The sequence below is a fragment of the Artibeus jamaicensis genome, unplaced genomic scaffold (genome assembly GCF_021234435.1).
Source record: "Artibeus jamaicensis isolate MK-2021 breed Jamaican fruit bat unplaced genomic scaffold, CSHL_Jam_final contig_867, whole genome shotgun sequence".
In the NCBI taxonomy this organism is placed as follows: Eukaryota; Metazoa; Chordata; class Mammalia; order Chiroptera; family Phyllostomidae; genus Artibeus; species Artibeus jamaicensis.
In genome coordinates, this window is record NW_026521995.1 from 11,122,931 (window position 1) to 11,138,408 (window position 15,478).

Here is a 15,478-nt window from a genome sequence, read left to right on the forward strand (position 1 = left end):
AGAAAGCTGATAGGAAAAAAATAGATTTCAAATATGGTACTGGAGGAGAGCTCTATGAATACCCTGAACCCCCAGAAAGATGAACAAGTGGGGCCTGGAGCAATTTATCCTGAAATATCACTGTAAATAAATATGACAAAACTAAAGCTGTCCTGACTATTTCAGGCACACCATCAGCAAACAGGGTTCTTTAGAAAAGGCAACAATGCTGGGAAAAAACAGAAGGCAACAGAAAAGGAGGAAGACCAAATAATAGGATGGATGGACTCCATAAAAGAAGTCATCAGCTTGAGTCCATAGGTGCTACGTAGGGTCGATGAGGACAAGACATTGCGTATATCACTTACAGAGTCATCAAAAGTCAGGGCTGACTCAAGGCATGTTAACACACATATAAAGAAGAGAAAGGGCTAACAAACTAAAATGTAAGTATCATTCTGACCAATAAACCTGAATTTCTCTATCTGTTTAACCAACTCTGAACCTAGAAAAAGGAAAACCCCTATCATTCCAACTTCTATAGAAATAACTTGGTCCTTTTTTAAAGCCAGAAGAACTCATGTCCTAAAAGACTAAACACAAACAAAATTGGGAAGGTGATGATGTAATGATTTTTTAAAAAATAAACATTAGAATATTCATATGAAAAAGAACCTTCAAAGCATTCACCTAAAGCAATCTCCAAATGATGTTAATCCTCAAAGCATTTATTCTCTGAGACACAATTCAGAGCCTATATTTACTCAAATATTTTAAGCTAATTTTTAAATTGAAGATGGGTTTGACTATTAAAAAAATGAGTAATTCAATGAAAATACTGGTAAGTAAGGTAGGAGAAAAACTGGTTAACACTGTTTCAGAGCAAAAACAAAATGGGATTAAAGAGAAATTAAGAATGCTCTGTTACAACCTGGCCGGGTGGTTTAGTTGGTTGGAGCATCACCCCACACACCAGAAAAGACTGCAGGTCTGATCCTGGGTCAAGGAGCCCTGAACATACAAAAAGGCAATCAATCGATGTTTCTTTGTCACACTGATGTTTCCCTCTTCCCCCTCCTCTCTCTAGAATCGATAAACATATTCTTGGGTGAGGATTTTAAAAAAAAAAAAAAGATGTTACTGTTGCTTTTGAATTTTCAGCAAGATATGAACTGAATTTCAAAAGGCTCTGCTGTAAGCCACTGCTGGATTGAAACAAGCCTATATTCTTTAAATGACTTTACTTTTAAAAGTCAGTTTTGGCTACACTCTCTGTAGAGTGGCCACTCCTATGTCTCACTGCTTCACTAATAAACTCTCATTTTAAACTCTAAAGAAAATAAAGTAACAGTTTTACTATCAAAATGCACACATTCAAGAGCTATATAAATCATGCAGCGTTAGCACTGCATTTTTTCTTGATAAATGATCATAAAATATTCAATTAACATAACATTTCAATTGATCTAATTCAATTAACATAACATTTCAGTCATTTTTTAAGGAATAAAATCAATACAATGAATCATTAACTAAAAATAATTATAGCTTAATTTCCATAAGCTTAAGAAACCAGATAGGCTATTCAAATACAGAATTATATTTAGAAAACAGACTCCAAAAAAAATTAAACCCAAAAATCCAATGGATAATTTTGCCTAATAGTCTATAGAAAATAAAACTATAAAATCTAATTAGTGAGACATGGATTTAAGAGAATTTGAGAGAAAATGATGTAGAAAAGGAGCAGTCAAAATTAGTAAAACACTATACAGTTCAAAATGTTATTTTATTTTTCAAATTACACATAACACTTTATAGGATTATAATAAAGTAATTAATACTAGTCTAACAGTCATGGCCACCTAAGGGATTTTTAATGTGTTGGAATTAGCATACCAATTAGGTACTTTTTTTTTATGTTTCTAATTAAAAGTTTATATAGTTTCTTGAATGTCTCAATTATTTGCTTCCTTCATGAACAGTATAAAAGCAACCTCAGTGCAACCACTTTAGGAATTCTAGAATAGTAAATAATCAACTTTCAACTGAAGCCAATCAGTTCTCCAAAGGAGACCACTCACCCGTTTCTCACATGTAAGAGACATGTCAAATGGCATGTAAGACATTAATTTAGCATTATGAAACACCTGCATTTATGACAGGCCCTGATATAATAAAAACTAAAACAGTCTGTCTTCAAAGAGCTTACAGGAGAGTAGCCAAAACACTTAAGTAAAAAGTCGCAATTCACTGTAAAAGAGGTACGACAGAAATAGGTTCAAGGAAGGCTTCATTACAATAAAGAACTGGGATCTTAAAAGATAAGAGATTTGCCCTCGCCCCCAAGATAGGGCAACAGTGGGGAAAGGACAGTTTTGGCTATGTAAAAACAGAGGGGTAAAAACAGAGGGACAACAGCATTTGATGCTCTAAGACTGGCTAAAGTGGTTTTATATGACTGAAGTACAGGGAGAGAAGAGAGTAGTTGAAGAAAGAATTGTTGAGACTTCTTGGCAATGGTGACTCAGAGATTTTAAATTATTCAATTTTTCAAGCTATATTTACAAGCAGAAATCTATTCTGAGATGTTCGCTTTTCGGCATGAGTGTAATAGTGTTTTCATTTCAGTGTCTTCTATGTACACAAAATAGGAAAATTTCCAAGATTAAATACACGAGGAAGTAGAGGAAAATTCATATAGTATCTGAACAATTACTTTCTCACTAGAACATAACGAAGACCTATATAATTCAGGCTTTAAAGGTTAATGAAGGAAATAATGTTTAAATGTATAGCCTGAAACTCAGCAATGCACAAAGAATGAGACAACAGATCTATTAAAAGGATACTGCAATAGTTAAGAGCCATGAGGTCTAGAATTGCCCCTAAACACAGTAGAAAAGAAAAAAGTTAAGGATAACTTCCCAAATACTACAAGGACAGGAAATACTCGAATTATTAATAGATTTTAGGAAGCTATCCATGGACCATCATATGAAACATGTCTAGTAACAAAAAGAAAAAGTGTGGGGCCAAAAATCAAAGGATAGAGTCTGAAGAATGAAAAGCCAACAAGGCAAGAACATAATCACACAAACATATAAAATGAAGGTTAGTTTCCAGTTTTAAATATTTCTTTTTTTTTAATTTATCTTTTTTTTAGAGGTGAAGGGAAGGAGAGAAGAAGAGAAACATTAATGTATGGTTGCCTCTCGTGTGTCCCCTGCTGGGAATTGGCCTGCAACCCAGGCATGTGCCCCAACTGGGAATCAAACTGCAATCCTCAAGTTCACAGGGCTGCGCTCAATCCACTGAGCTACACCAGCCAGGGCGGTTAGTTTCCAGTTTTATAAAGTACTGTCTTATGACTTAACCCTTAATATTCTTTGTAATTTAAAGGCCCCATGATAAATGAGACATATTTATGCATAAAACATTAAATACAAATACTGTAAAACCCTGATAAAGAGCCATTAAGGTAGCAGGAACAGAAACTTGACCAAATCATCACAGCAAAGGCTGCAAGAAGTCAAGAAAACTACTTCTAACAGCCCATCATACCATGTTCTAACTTCCCTAAGTTTTCCCTATTTACAATGAATGTTTTTGTGATCAATCAGCACCCTTTTATGAATTTAGAAGAGTCCACAAAATTTTTCATCACAACTCAAGTGTTAAACGCAAAATTCTTTATTGTGACACTCTCCTCATCCAAGTCAAGATATTCCAAAATAACCTATTTTACTAGCATTGCTTTTTTGACAAATAGGACTACTCCTGTGAGTACAGTACAGGTCAGAACTTTTTGGTAGATGCCAATATTTGACATGCTACTCTGATGTACTGTCACACAATTCAGAGGTAATAAAAGATTAAACCGAAAGATCAGTACTAAATATATCAATCACACTAATCACAAATTTCTTTTAAAATGCAATTGCTCCTAAGGGTCATTCAAGAAAACTGCTAACACCTGATGTCAGTCTGAGTCTAACACAATTCAGATGAAAGCTACTTCTCAAACAGACAAAAAGCTAAATGAAGTTCACCACTTAACTGTCTCAGGATAGCCTAATGAAACAGGGACTGGGAGTGCTGTGTGGGGGAGGCGAGAATATGCAGTGCCAAAGACTTTTAACAATAGCGATGGCTTCAGATACTACCCCAATATATCTTATTGACCTGTCCGGTTGCTAATATGCCTAGAACCTTCTCTACTATCTGACATTACTTCTATTCTGATGTCCATACCACAATATACTAAGTTAGCTATTTAAATGCTTAATTTAACTTCCTTTCCTTAATGTCCAATTCAGAGTTCCTCCTTCTCCTGTGTGGATTCTCCACAGATCTGCAGTTTAGAAATATCTAAATTAAACCAGTGTTTATTTAAAAGTTCAGTTTTCTAGTCTCCATTCCCCACTGCTCTGATTCGAGGTAGTAAATTGGGCACTTGCAGCTTTAACAGCATCTCAGGTGATTCTAATAAGCTGCTAAATTTCAGGAAATTAAGCTAAATATATTTTGTTTGTTGAACCCTTTACATCTATCCTAAAAATCCTCGCACTGCAAAGTCCTGGTAAGAGCAGGTACTAAGTTAGACTTGCCCTGTGGTCCCTTTCACGTAGCTCTCACTAGCCCGACTACTGGTATTTTCCTTCCTAACTCTACAGGAAAAAGGCAGCAGGGGCTTAAAACCTAGAAGTGCTGATCTGACAGTAGCTCTTCATTAATCACAGAAATAAGAGTAAACCTAGTAATTTACTGTGTCACAGTCCAAGCATTTAGCTAAATGCTCTGCAAGTCTTTTATATACACAATTTTATTTAAGCCCACAACAATCTTGGGGGAGTGGACACACAAACTCAGATAAATGTCTGAGGTCACCTAGCCACAAGCACCAGAGTCTCTGAATTTAAACACAAATCTAACTGAAAGAAGATTTCAGCAATCAGTCACGCCTAAGAGGTAAGGTAAGGCATATTACTGGGTTGGCCAAAAAGTTCATTCTGTTTTTTCTGTACAATGCCTGTAGTAGTACTTAGTTGTCTTTAACTTCATTCAAAACAATTTTGTTAGACTGTATTGTGACAGCTGTCATATCAGCATGCATTTATAAAAAACTCACCAAAACTGGTGAATTTTGTGCAGAAGAGATACAACATTTTTGGCATACTATATTGCAAGAAAGGTAAAAACTCAACTGAAATGCAAAACAAAAGATTTGTGCAGTATATGTCAAAAGTGGCTAGTGAAGTTTCTTGGTACTATGGACATTCTGGCCAAAAAAATTCTTTGCTGTGAGGCTGCCTTATGCACTGGAAGATGCTTAGCAGCACCCGTCTTCTACCCACTTCTTAGAAGCCAATAGCAGACATATTCTAAATATCCAAATCAATAAAGTTAGTGGTGAAAATGGAAAAATGTGTCTTTTATTGTAGGAAGAAACTAAATGGACTTTTTGGCTAACCCAATTAATATTCTACTAAAAAGTACTCATAGTTGATCCTTTCAAACTGATATTCTTAATACCAAGTGTCTGTTGAGTCCACTATGCAAATATTAAGTACAAGGCAAAAAAAAAAAAAAAAGAGAATGATATAATATGAAAGTATTTCAATAAAAATCCTAGGCAGGCTATTTATATAACCCTCCTGATATTTTATGGCATAAGAATGTGTTCTATGAAAACTACTAATTTAACTCCAAAATCACAGTATTTGAGGGAGTATTTTCCCCCTCTGCCACTTCCTGATTTTCCTATAATAAATGTGTACTAACAGAAAAATTGTAGTACAAGAAGCACTATGTACAAGCACACCTCATTTTATTGTATTTTCCATATGTTGCTAAAAAAAAAAAAAAAAAGGACAAATCAAAGGCAAGGTCCTCCTCCAACGAATGCCCAAAGTATGCCTACAGTTTAAGAACCTACTAATTCCACCCCTGCCTTACATAAACATTACATAAACATGGTATTTCAAAAATAAGGCATATAAAATTTTTTCTTTAGAGAAACAGGAATATGTGTAAAAGCTAGACAGATCAAGGTGATCATTTTCCAGAACTGTACTGTCCAATTCAGTAGCCACTGACTATACATGTGGCAAGTAGGCATGATATATGGCCATTATGAATTAAAACGTGATTTAACTATAACATACTGGATTTCAAAGACCTTGCAGAACAAAAGGACCATAGAGAAATTTACTTTTTTAATATCAAGTACATGCTGAATATTTTAGATGTATTGTTATTTGAAATATACTCAGATTCACTTCACTTCACTTTTACTTCAATATTGCTACTAGAAAACCACTATTATACTTCCGCTGAACCTTGCTCTAGAACCTTGTCACTCACATGCAGCCAGTAACATAGGCACCATTTGGGATCTTGTTTAAAAAAGACAGAGCCCTGCACCCCAACTCAGAACTGCTGAACTAGAATATGAACTTTAGCAAGATATCCAGGTTATAGTATAAAAATGGTCAAATATGAGAACCAGTGTTCCAGGAAACTGCAATAACTTCCCCTAAATCATGACACTCATGATATTCTTTTGTCTATCCACATATTGAACAAGCTGTCAGATACTATTCTAGGCAACAGTGATACACGGGGATAAAATCATTAACAAAACAAATGCACACTGTTCTCATGGAGCTTATATAGCAAAGATACGCAAACACAAACAAAAATACAGGCAGTTCTGCTATCACGTGTGTTCTGAAAACACAAATTTGCTTAAGTACCACTGATACACCAGAAAACTAAGCACAACAAATTCTCCACTTACTTCTGAATGACTTCACCTGTGAGAAATACTGCCTATACTCAGCTGAATGACCCTACACAGAGATTCACAAAGACACATACACCTCAAACATCTGCCAGCTACCTCAGTCCACTCTGTAAATTGTCACACCCACCACAAATGGTGTTACAACTTTCAGAGGGTTATTTCAGATAACCCTCCTTCCATCACTCACAGTAACTTACAAGCTTCAATCCTTCTACAAATCTATTTCAGGTCTTTGTCAAGCTTCAATCCTTCTATACAAACCTACTTCAGGTCTTTGTCAAGGTACAGTGTTATATGTATTATATTGTTCATGTCATGTACTCATTAACCATTTAATGTTATACTATGATTATGCTAGATTATTTTTTTAACATGTCACTGATGATTTTGAATATTGTTCCCCTGTTAAAACATTTCCCCCCACAAATCCCAGACACCGGGTTAACTCAGGGTCTTTTACAGGTCTTGGTAAATAACTATCACTGGAGGGTTCTAAATATGAGAATGATGTCAGTTGTCAGTTTAACTGGCTACTGCATGGGGAAATAACTGTGTGAAACAAAAAAGATGCAGGGACACTGTTCAGGAGGCTCTTGAAGAGTCCTGGTAAAGAGAAGGTGGTAGCCAGGTCTACACTCGTTGTATTTTAAGTAGTAAGAAATAGTCATACTTGGGAGTATAATTTGAAAGTGGAGATAAGGTACTAAGTATAGCAAAGAAACTTGCTTTCCAATTTCAACAATAGGCTGGATACTTTAAATTGGATTATACTTTCATCAGTGGAACAGGAATAATCTGATCAACCCATTTCGAAGGGTTGTATGGAATCAGATGAGAAACAATGTAAAAGCTTTAAAAATTATGAAATATCACACAAATCATAAAAAGGATATATATATATTTTCAAAGGATATATATATATATTTTTTCAAGCCCCCAATAATTGTTTCTGAGATGAAAAATAGTACCTCCAGTGCTTGGTATAAAGTCCCCAAAACAGAATCCACTTACAGAATCCCTATAAAGATGCCCCAGCTCATTGCTATCTTTGCTGTTTCTAGCACCCTAACAAAATGATATACTACATACCCCAAAAACCATTATGCACAACAGAGTAAAACAGGTATTTTTAACTGAGACAATCTAGAATAAATTTTCTGAGTTATAGGTAAAAAATCCTAAGTGCACCAAGTACTGTGAATATTAACATATCTTGCACAACTAAAAAGTTAAATGAAGACTGCCTTGAAGATCAAAGTAAACCATTCCAAAATATTCTGATTGTGAAGCAGAAATACCATCACATCATAAATATATCATATCTTTAAAAATAATGTTAAAAATGTGATGACTAAGATAAATGACATACATTTTCAAATGCATACACAAATATCAAAGTATATTTCTTCTAAAATTAAGAGCAAATTATTAATACTGCTCATGTGCCAATTATTTTGTTTCTCTTGAAATGGAATACCTGTTTCCTGTGCTCTTTTTCAACTAACCTATGGAAATCTGATGCAAACATATCTGCCTAGTTTACTATCTTCCTATAAAGCATCAATCAATAAAAATAGGTAGTATTTATCGCTGATCTTTAGACAGAAAAATATTTAACACTTGTCAATGGTATTAAAATCCAAATTTTACTAAATGTTAAAGTCTGTATAAAATTTCCAAGTTGCTTTGAAAACATATCTTGAAATGTGAGAGCTTCTTTCTAGTAAAAATGTTGGCAAGTTTTCACATTAAAACAAAGTAAAATCTTGACACATGATAAGCCTACAACTATACACATACAATGGATCAATCAATGTCAATGCCCTGGCTTCCATATGTACTATAATTAGGTAAAATGTAACCACTAGAGGAAGTCAGGTGAAAGCATTAAACAGGATCCAAGCAAAATCACCTTTAAACTAACTGTGCTACAGTAAACACCCACCAAATAAGCTTTCAACATGTCTAGTGTTTCACCTCTAACAGCACATGCAATTTATCAGATGGAACTGACTCAACTGTCACTATTTGTTCAATTTTACATTAAGTAAATTTTCCCTTATTTGTAAAACTGTAAAGCGGGGATATTATGTGTTCTATCTACCTTCCAAGATCAAAATGAGGATCATATGAGTTTTCTTTTATTTTTAGAGAGTGGGGAAGGGAGGGAGAAAGAAAGGGAGAGAAACACTGAAGTGTTCATGGTTGCCTCTCTCACACCCTCAACTGTGGACCTGGCCTGCAACCCAGGCATGAGCATCCACATTGACTGGGAATCACACCAGCAACCTCATGATTTGCGCAGCAGCACTCAGTCAACTGAGCAACACCAGTCAGAGTAAGACTTCATTCTCATAGCACGCTCTAACACTACAAATGCAGGGCAGGGGACTTCTGGCCAAGATGGAGGCGCAGGTAGAAACACTGTACCTCCTTGCACAACTCAGTTTAAAGACAACCAAGTTTTAGTAACAAAAACGCAGCCAAAACACAGAAAATTGAACTGTACAGAAGTCCAACAACAACAAACCATTCAGCCAGACAGGTAAGAGGGGCGGAGTCAGTGGCTCACAGAGCAGGGTCAGGCAGGAAAGACTGGCCGGCCCAGGAGCGAAGGCAGCTGTTGGCAGATCCCAGGTGTGGGGTGGCAACGGGCAGACCCAGTAAGGGCGCAAGGAGGCTGCTAACCTTGGTCACACATTTGCATGCAGAAAAGCCAAGCAAAGGAGTGAGCAGTGAGGCAGACCGCTCAGGCTAGGCCCCCAGCGACGAGAATTAGACCCTGAAAACACAAATTGGAAAGACTTTCTAGGCCGAGGTGCCGGGAGAAACTCCTGGGCTCAGTTTGTTGGAGAGACCCACAGGGTCCTGGAGGGTGCACAGGTCCAAACACCCAGGAGCAGGCACCAGGGGGGCCAGGTTTGCTTGCCGGGAGCAGCAGAGGGGACTGAAAACTGAGAGAGCGGAACAAACGCCATTGCCCCTCTCTGACCCTGCCCCCACATACAGCGTCACAACCCAGTGACTGGGTCGCCCTGCCCTGGTGAACACCTAAGGCTCTGTCTGCCCCTCATAAGTAGCAGGTGTGAACAGACCAAAACATTATGGCTCAAGAACAACTCAGAGCCCCAGAGCTAATAAATCTAAGTGATGAAGAAATAGCCAAACTTTCAGATGCACAGTTCAAAACAACGGTGATCAGGATGCTCACAGAACTGGTTGATTTTAGTCACAAATTAAAGGAACATATGGAAGCTAAACTAATTGAAATGAAGGGAGATGCACAGGAAACCAATAGTGATGGAAAGAAAACTGGGACTCAAATCAAGGGAGTGGACCAGAAGGAAGAAAAAAAATGACCAAAAAGAAAAGAATGAAAAAACAAGAATTCAACAATATGAGGAGAGGCTTAGGAACCTTCAGGACATCTTTAAACATTCCAACATCCGAATTATAGGGGTATCAGAAGGGGAGGAAGGAAGAGCGACAAGTGGAAACCTTATTTGAACAAATATTAAAGTAGAACTTCCCCAATCTGGAAAAAGAAATAGACTTCCAGGAAATCCAGGAAGCTCAGACAGTCCCAAAGAAGTTGGGCCCAAGAAGGAACACACCAAGGCATATCATAATTACATTAACCAAGATTAAAATGAAGGAGAGAATCCTAGAAGCAGCAAAAGATAAGGGGACAGTCACCTACAAAGGAGCTCCCATCAGACTGTCAGCTGATTTCTCAAAAGAGACCTTATAGGCAAGAAGGGGCTGGAAAGAGGTTATTCCAAGTCATGAAATCCAAAGACCTACAACCAAGATTGCTCTATCCAGCAAAGCTTTCATTTAAAATGGAAGGAGAGATAAAGTGCTTCTCAGATAAGATCAAATTCAAGGAGATAATCATCACCAAACCCTTATTATATGAAATGTTAAAGGGACTTACCTAAGAAAAAGAAGATAAGAAAGATGAACAGTGAAAGGACAGCAAACTCATAGTTATTAACAACCAGACCTAAAACAAAAGCAAACTAAGAGGACAGCTAGATCAGGAGTAAACCATAGAAATGAAGATCACATGGAGGGTTAGCAACAGGGGAGTGGGAGGAGAGGGGGAGAAGGTACAGAGAGTAAGTAGCATAAACGGTAAGTAGAAAATAGGGGACAGGGCAAAGATAATATGGGAAATATAGAATCTAAAGAACTTGTGACACATGGACATAAACTAAAGGGGGGATAGTGGGGGAGGGGTGTGGAGGGGAATGAAGGGGGGAAATAGGACAACTGTAATGGCATAATCAATAAAATATATTAAAAAAAACCAAAAAACAAAAAGATACATCAAAAAACAAATGCAGGGCATATTTATTTTATTCAAAATCTAGTTGTTAGAATAACCATAAGACCACATTGTACAAGTACCACAACCTATTATCCAACGTGAAAAGATTCAAACTTTACTAAATTATATTTAAAAAGCTGTAAGAACACCAATTATCCCCAATAGTCCCAATGAACAAGATACTTACAGTAATGTTTGTTTGAAAACTGGATGAAAACATATTTCCAAATTTTCTAGATATGGCTGACAAAATGAGATAAAAACCTCACTGTGCAGCTAAAAACTGTAAAATCTTTAGAAATGTTTACCAAACCAAACACAATTTTCCTTCAACTCAAAAGATATCTGAATGCTAACTAAAAGCAATGCAAATTCACTGATGTCGCAAGAGTATTTTTCAATTAACCAACTGAGCTAAACTATCTCTCCTAAAACGATGTTTCCAAAAAATATTCAAATATGTATTTTAAGTTTATTACCGTTAATGCTGAGAAGGAAGATGAGAAAAATGAAACGAGCCTCAAGCGGCTGATGTTTTGTGGAACAGCTTTATAGTCTTGCTGCAAAGATACCCTTCATTCCCAAACTCATTTATACTATCATTTTCTGTATTTTTTCTTTTTTTGGTCCATCATTTCTTCAAGTTACTTAATGAAAAGAGATAGTTCTTGAAAAAAAAAGTATTTAAATCAAATGGAAAATGTTTTATAATGCAATAAAAGTACAAATTCCACCTGCATTGTATGTTCACTCTTCTAAAGTTTGGATGTCAGCTGCACCTTTAAAAACCTGTCTCAGCTATATGAAAACAAATCCAATCACTATGTCTTGAGATCCTTGCTTTTGGTTATCTTTAAACAAAGACTGTATAGTTTGCAGATAGATCACAAAATACACAAAAACTTATTTCCCCTTAATTTACAACAGATAATCTAATACATCCCCTTTAATGAATCCTAAGGGATCAAATCTCCAATCTTTTAACTGCATGCTATGTTGCACTAAGTCTTTAAAGATTTCTAGTACTGACAATCCTCAATCTCTGCTTTCTTTTTATTGTATACCTTAAAGTCATTTTCGTACATTAATTCTAAATTATCACTGTTCAAGGAAATTTAAGGTGCCACAAAATAAATCTAGTAATTAGTGAAAAACAACACATCTTACAAGTTCTACATTGTTTAACTTGCTTTGTAAAATTAAAGTTACAAATCATAGCACATAGGTTCTTACATTATTAAATTTACTAATGTCATCAGATTTTTTAAAGCTCCTAAAAAAAAAATTTGAAATTAGTTCAGAAAACAAAATAGTAACTTGTTCTTAACATTGTGACTTACACATGTGAGAGCACAGATAATTCAACTCACCTGCATCTGACTTTGGATAATGTCTTTGACTTTATATATATGAATGTTTATATATATTTGGATTCACAGTTAAAGATAAAAACCTAACAAAATACAAATGCCTATAATAAAAATTATGCATACGCACTTTTAAAACTTAGATTCAAACACACTGGCATTTAAAAAAACCCTGAAGTAAAAGTACAATGACTAAATATCTCAGTATTAAATGAGGGGAGAATCACCATTTTACATCTTTAAAAGACAGAATTGACATCAAAGATGCACTCTGAACTCCAAAATAGAGATCTCCTATGTTGCAGCAGTCATTATTCCTTAAAAGTGTAAAGGAATTTGGCAACCAGAACTAGTAGAGATTGTACTAATTAATTTATTTGAGTTACAGTATTAATTAACAGGCTCCACAGTAAGACAGACAAGTGGCTAAAAAGCAAGTTAGAAGGTGAGGCCTAACTCTGCCAATGACTAGATCAGAAAAGTAAGAAAGAAGTTTCTTACAAATGGAGCTAAGGAAACATCAACAAGCAAATGCAAATAAAGAGGACACTAAAATCCAACAAGAAGTATCTGGAGTTCACACAGAAGTAAAATTAAAAGTCAAAATGAAGAAAATATGAGTCAAGAAAAAGTAAGTTATCTACACCACTAACTCTTGAAAGTCAAAGCCTTTATTTAATAGCTTCAAGGGCAGGATCACATCTTATCTTTACTTCCCATAACTGGCACACAGCGGATGCCCCATGGTTATTGAATAAATAAGCAACAGAATGTTCTTGGAATTATTTCACCTGTAAAAAAATTTACCAGGCACAATTCATCATAAATGTACATCAAGTTCCCTAGAGATTTCTTCCTGAATTTGAAGATAGATGACACATTAACCAGGTCATAATCACTGAGAGAACCTAAGATAGTTATCTGTAAGGAGATGAGGTATCACATCATATTTTGTCACAATTAGCAAATTTTAAATACAAAGCATAGTACAGTGCAAATAGTACATGCCAAGAACTAAAATTTGAAATGAAAACCGCTATAGAAGAGTGACTGATAATAGCACCATCTCAGACTACACAAAACACTATGGAAAATTTACCCACAAAACTGAAAATACTAATAGTTTAGGTAGTTTTTACCATCAAAGAACTTTTAATACTTTAACAACCAAACCTACCTTCTATTACTTGCAAACAAAAATATGGTAGCACAAAGCTATATAGCTCTAGTCAACAGAGAATACTTTCTGTTCCATCTCAATGAAATCTTCTATTAATTTCCTCAACCCAGTAATTACATACAGAGAAGACCACTGTTTCTCAGTACTTGATCACACTGAGTAAAACTGATGTCTATTTTAGGAAGCAAAAAAAAGGAGAAAGAGAACCAGAAGATACAGAATATGTTTTAAAAGTGAACAAAGTATTGAGAAGATATTTGATGATCAGAGACAGAAAGCCACATGGTAGTCTAGTGAGTTTTTTAGAAGCTTATAAAAGCGCAATCAATACTGTATATTTACCTCAACCATATTTTCTATTAAGTGATATAAGGTCTTACAGTGAAAAAAAATAGAGATGTCTTAATCTTACTGAAATTAGTTTGTTCCTCAATGCATGCTTTAGACACAGTATGAGATATCTGGTGAATCTGGGAAAATTAAGTCTGAAAATAGATACTGAGTTTATTTTTTTTCTCAACATCCTGCCTCAGAGAGCTGGAGGTAAGGCAATAACTGAAGGGTACCAGCATTATACAAAAGAAATGAGGCTATTTTAAAAAGCTGAATGTCTGAATGAACACAATATAGAAGATACACGAGTTAAGACCCAGGAAAATATGGAAAACATTATATTAAATGTTTACAACAAAGAGCTAAAAGAAATTTTCAGAATCGCAAATTATTTTTTAACCAGTGAACTGTCTCCAAACACCTACTGTTTTAAATTCATAATTTATCATTAGAAAACACATTTGAGGCCCTTAAAAAACAGATTCAAACAGCAATACGGACCTCAAAATTAACTAAGCCAAATAAAATAAAATCTTTACTTGGAAAGGTGAAAATTCCTTTCTTGGGAAAACATCCTGAAATTCTGTCACCATGAATAAAGCATTTGGCAGACTATATTCAACATGCATTCTCTTATGGGATACCCCGCTGGAGCCCATTTTTAGATGCTTATTTCTACAGTAGCTTTTTCAAGAATCAAATAAGTTGATAGAAATTTAAAATTTTCATAATATAACACTGCCATATAGTTATTAACGCCACCTATTATTTTACATAGAGCAACTGTTAAAAAATAAATATATGTGAAAGTTCCAACAGAAAGCTACTCACCACCATCCCTCTCTCTAACTCTGTGAATATGCACATTTTTGGCCTTACTGTGACCTGTGCTGTCACTGTATTTGTTCTCAGGACTATCAGATCTCCGCAACATTTTATTTGGTGGTGAAGGATCTGCGGCGTCTCGCATTTTTTCATGTCTGTGATCACCGCTACTGGGGTGACTCTTCGATGAATACTTAAGTGCCTGTAGAACATCACCCCCCCAAAAAAAGAGAGAAAATTTTTAAACTTTAAACCTAACTTCCTAAATTCATTTTATCATAAAATTTAGTTTTTTAACGTCATTAAATTTTATGAATTTACATCAGTAAAATTAAAATTTCCATTTCACTTATGACTTAAATTATTCAGACAAGAACTAAATAAATGCCTAACTTATAAGGCTCCTCAGACAAATCATACCGCCTATGTTGGAAAAAAAAAGAAACTCCAATTCATAAAGTATCTTGTACATACGTGAAATCAAACACCTCGGTACATTTATTCCTCTATAAATTTTTCTAGGAATTAAAAAGCTTAATCTAAAGAAAAGCAGGATCTGAGTTCTATTGTAATCTACTTCTCTACAGCTGATGCAAAGACTCAAGTAAATTGAGCTTAAGCCTGTTTCTGAAAACCTACAAAAGAAGAAAGCA

The 15,478-nt window shown here is 35.3% G+C and overlaps 1 protein-coding gene across 8 annotated transcripts in view; it reads right to left on the reverse strand.

Annotated features, from left to right (window-relative positions):
- WAC (WW domain containing adaptor with coiled-coil) overlaps window positions 1-15,478 on the reverse strand; it is a 93,974-nt gene that overhangs the window by 76,370 nt on the left and 2,126 nt on the right. For 5 of the 8 annotated variants that reach the window (XM_053673493.1, XM_037165478.2, XM_037165481.2 and 2 more), the window contains exon 3: window positions 14,832-15,027. In XM_053673493.1, coding sequence (XP_053529468.1) covers window positions 14,832-14,970 — 139 coding nt within the window. In that variant the 5' untranslated portion in view covers window positions 14,971-15,027. Of the gene's footprint in view, window positions 1-14,831; window positions 15,045-15,478 lie in introns of all 8 variants that reach the window. The other 3 variants (XM_053673492.1, XM_053673489.1, XM_053673491.1) reach the window with 1 other exon arrangement.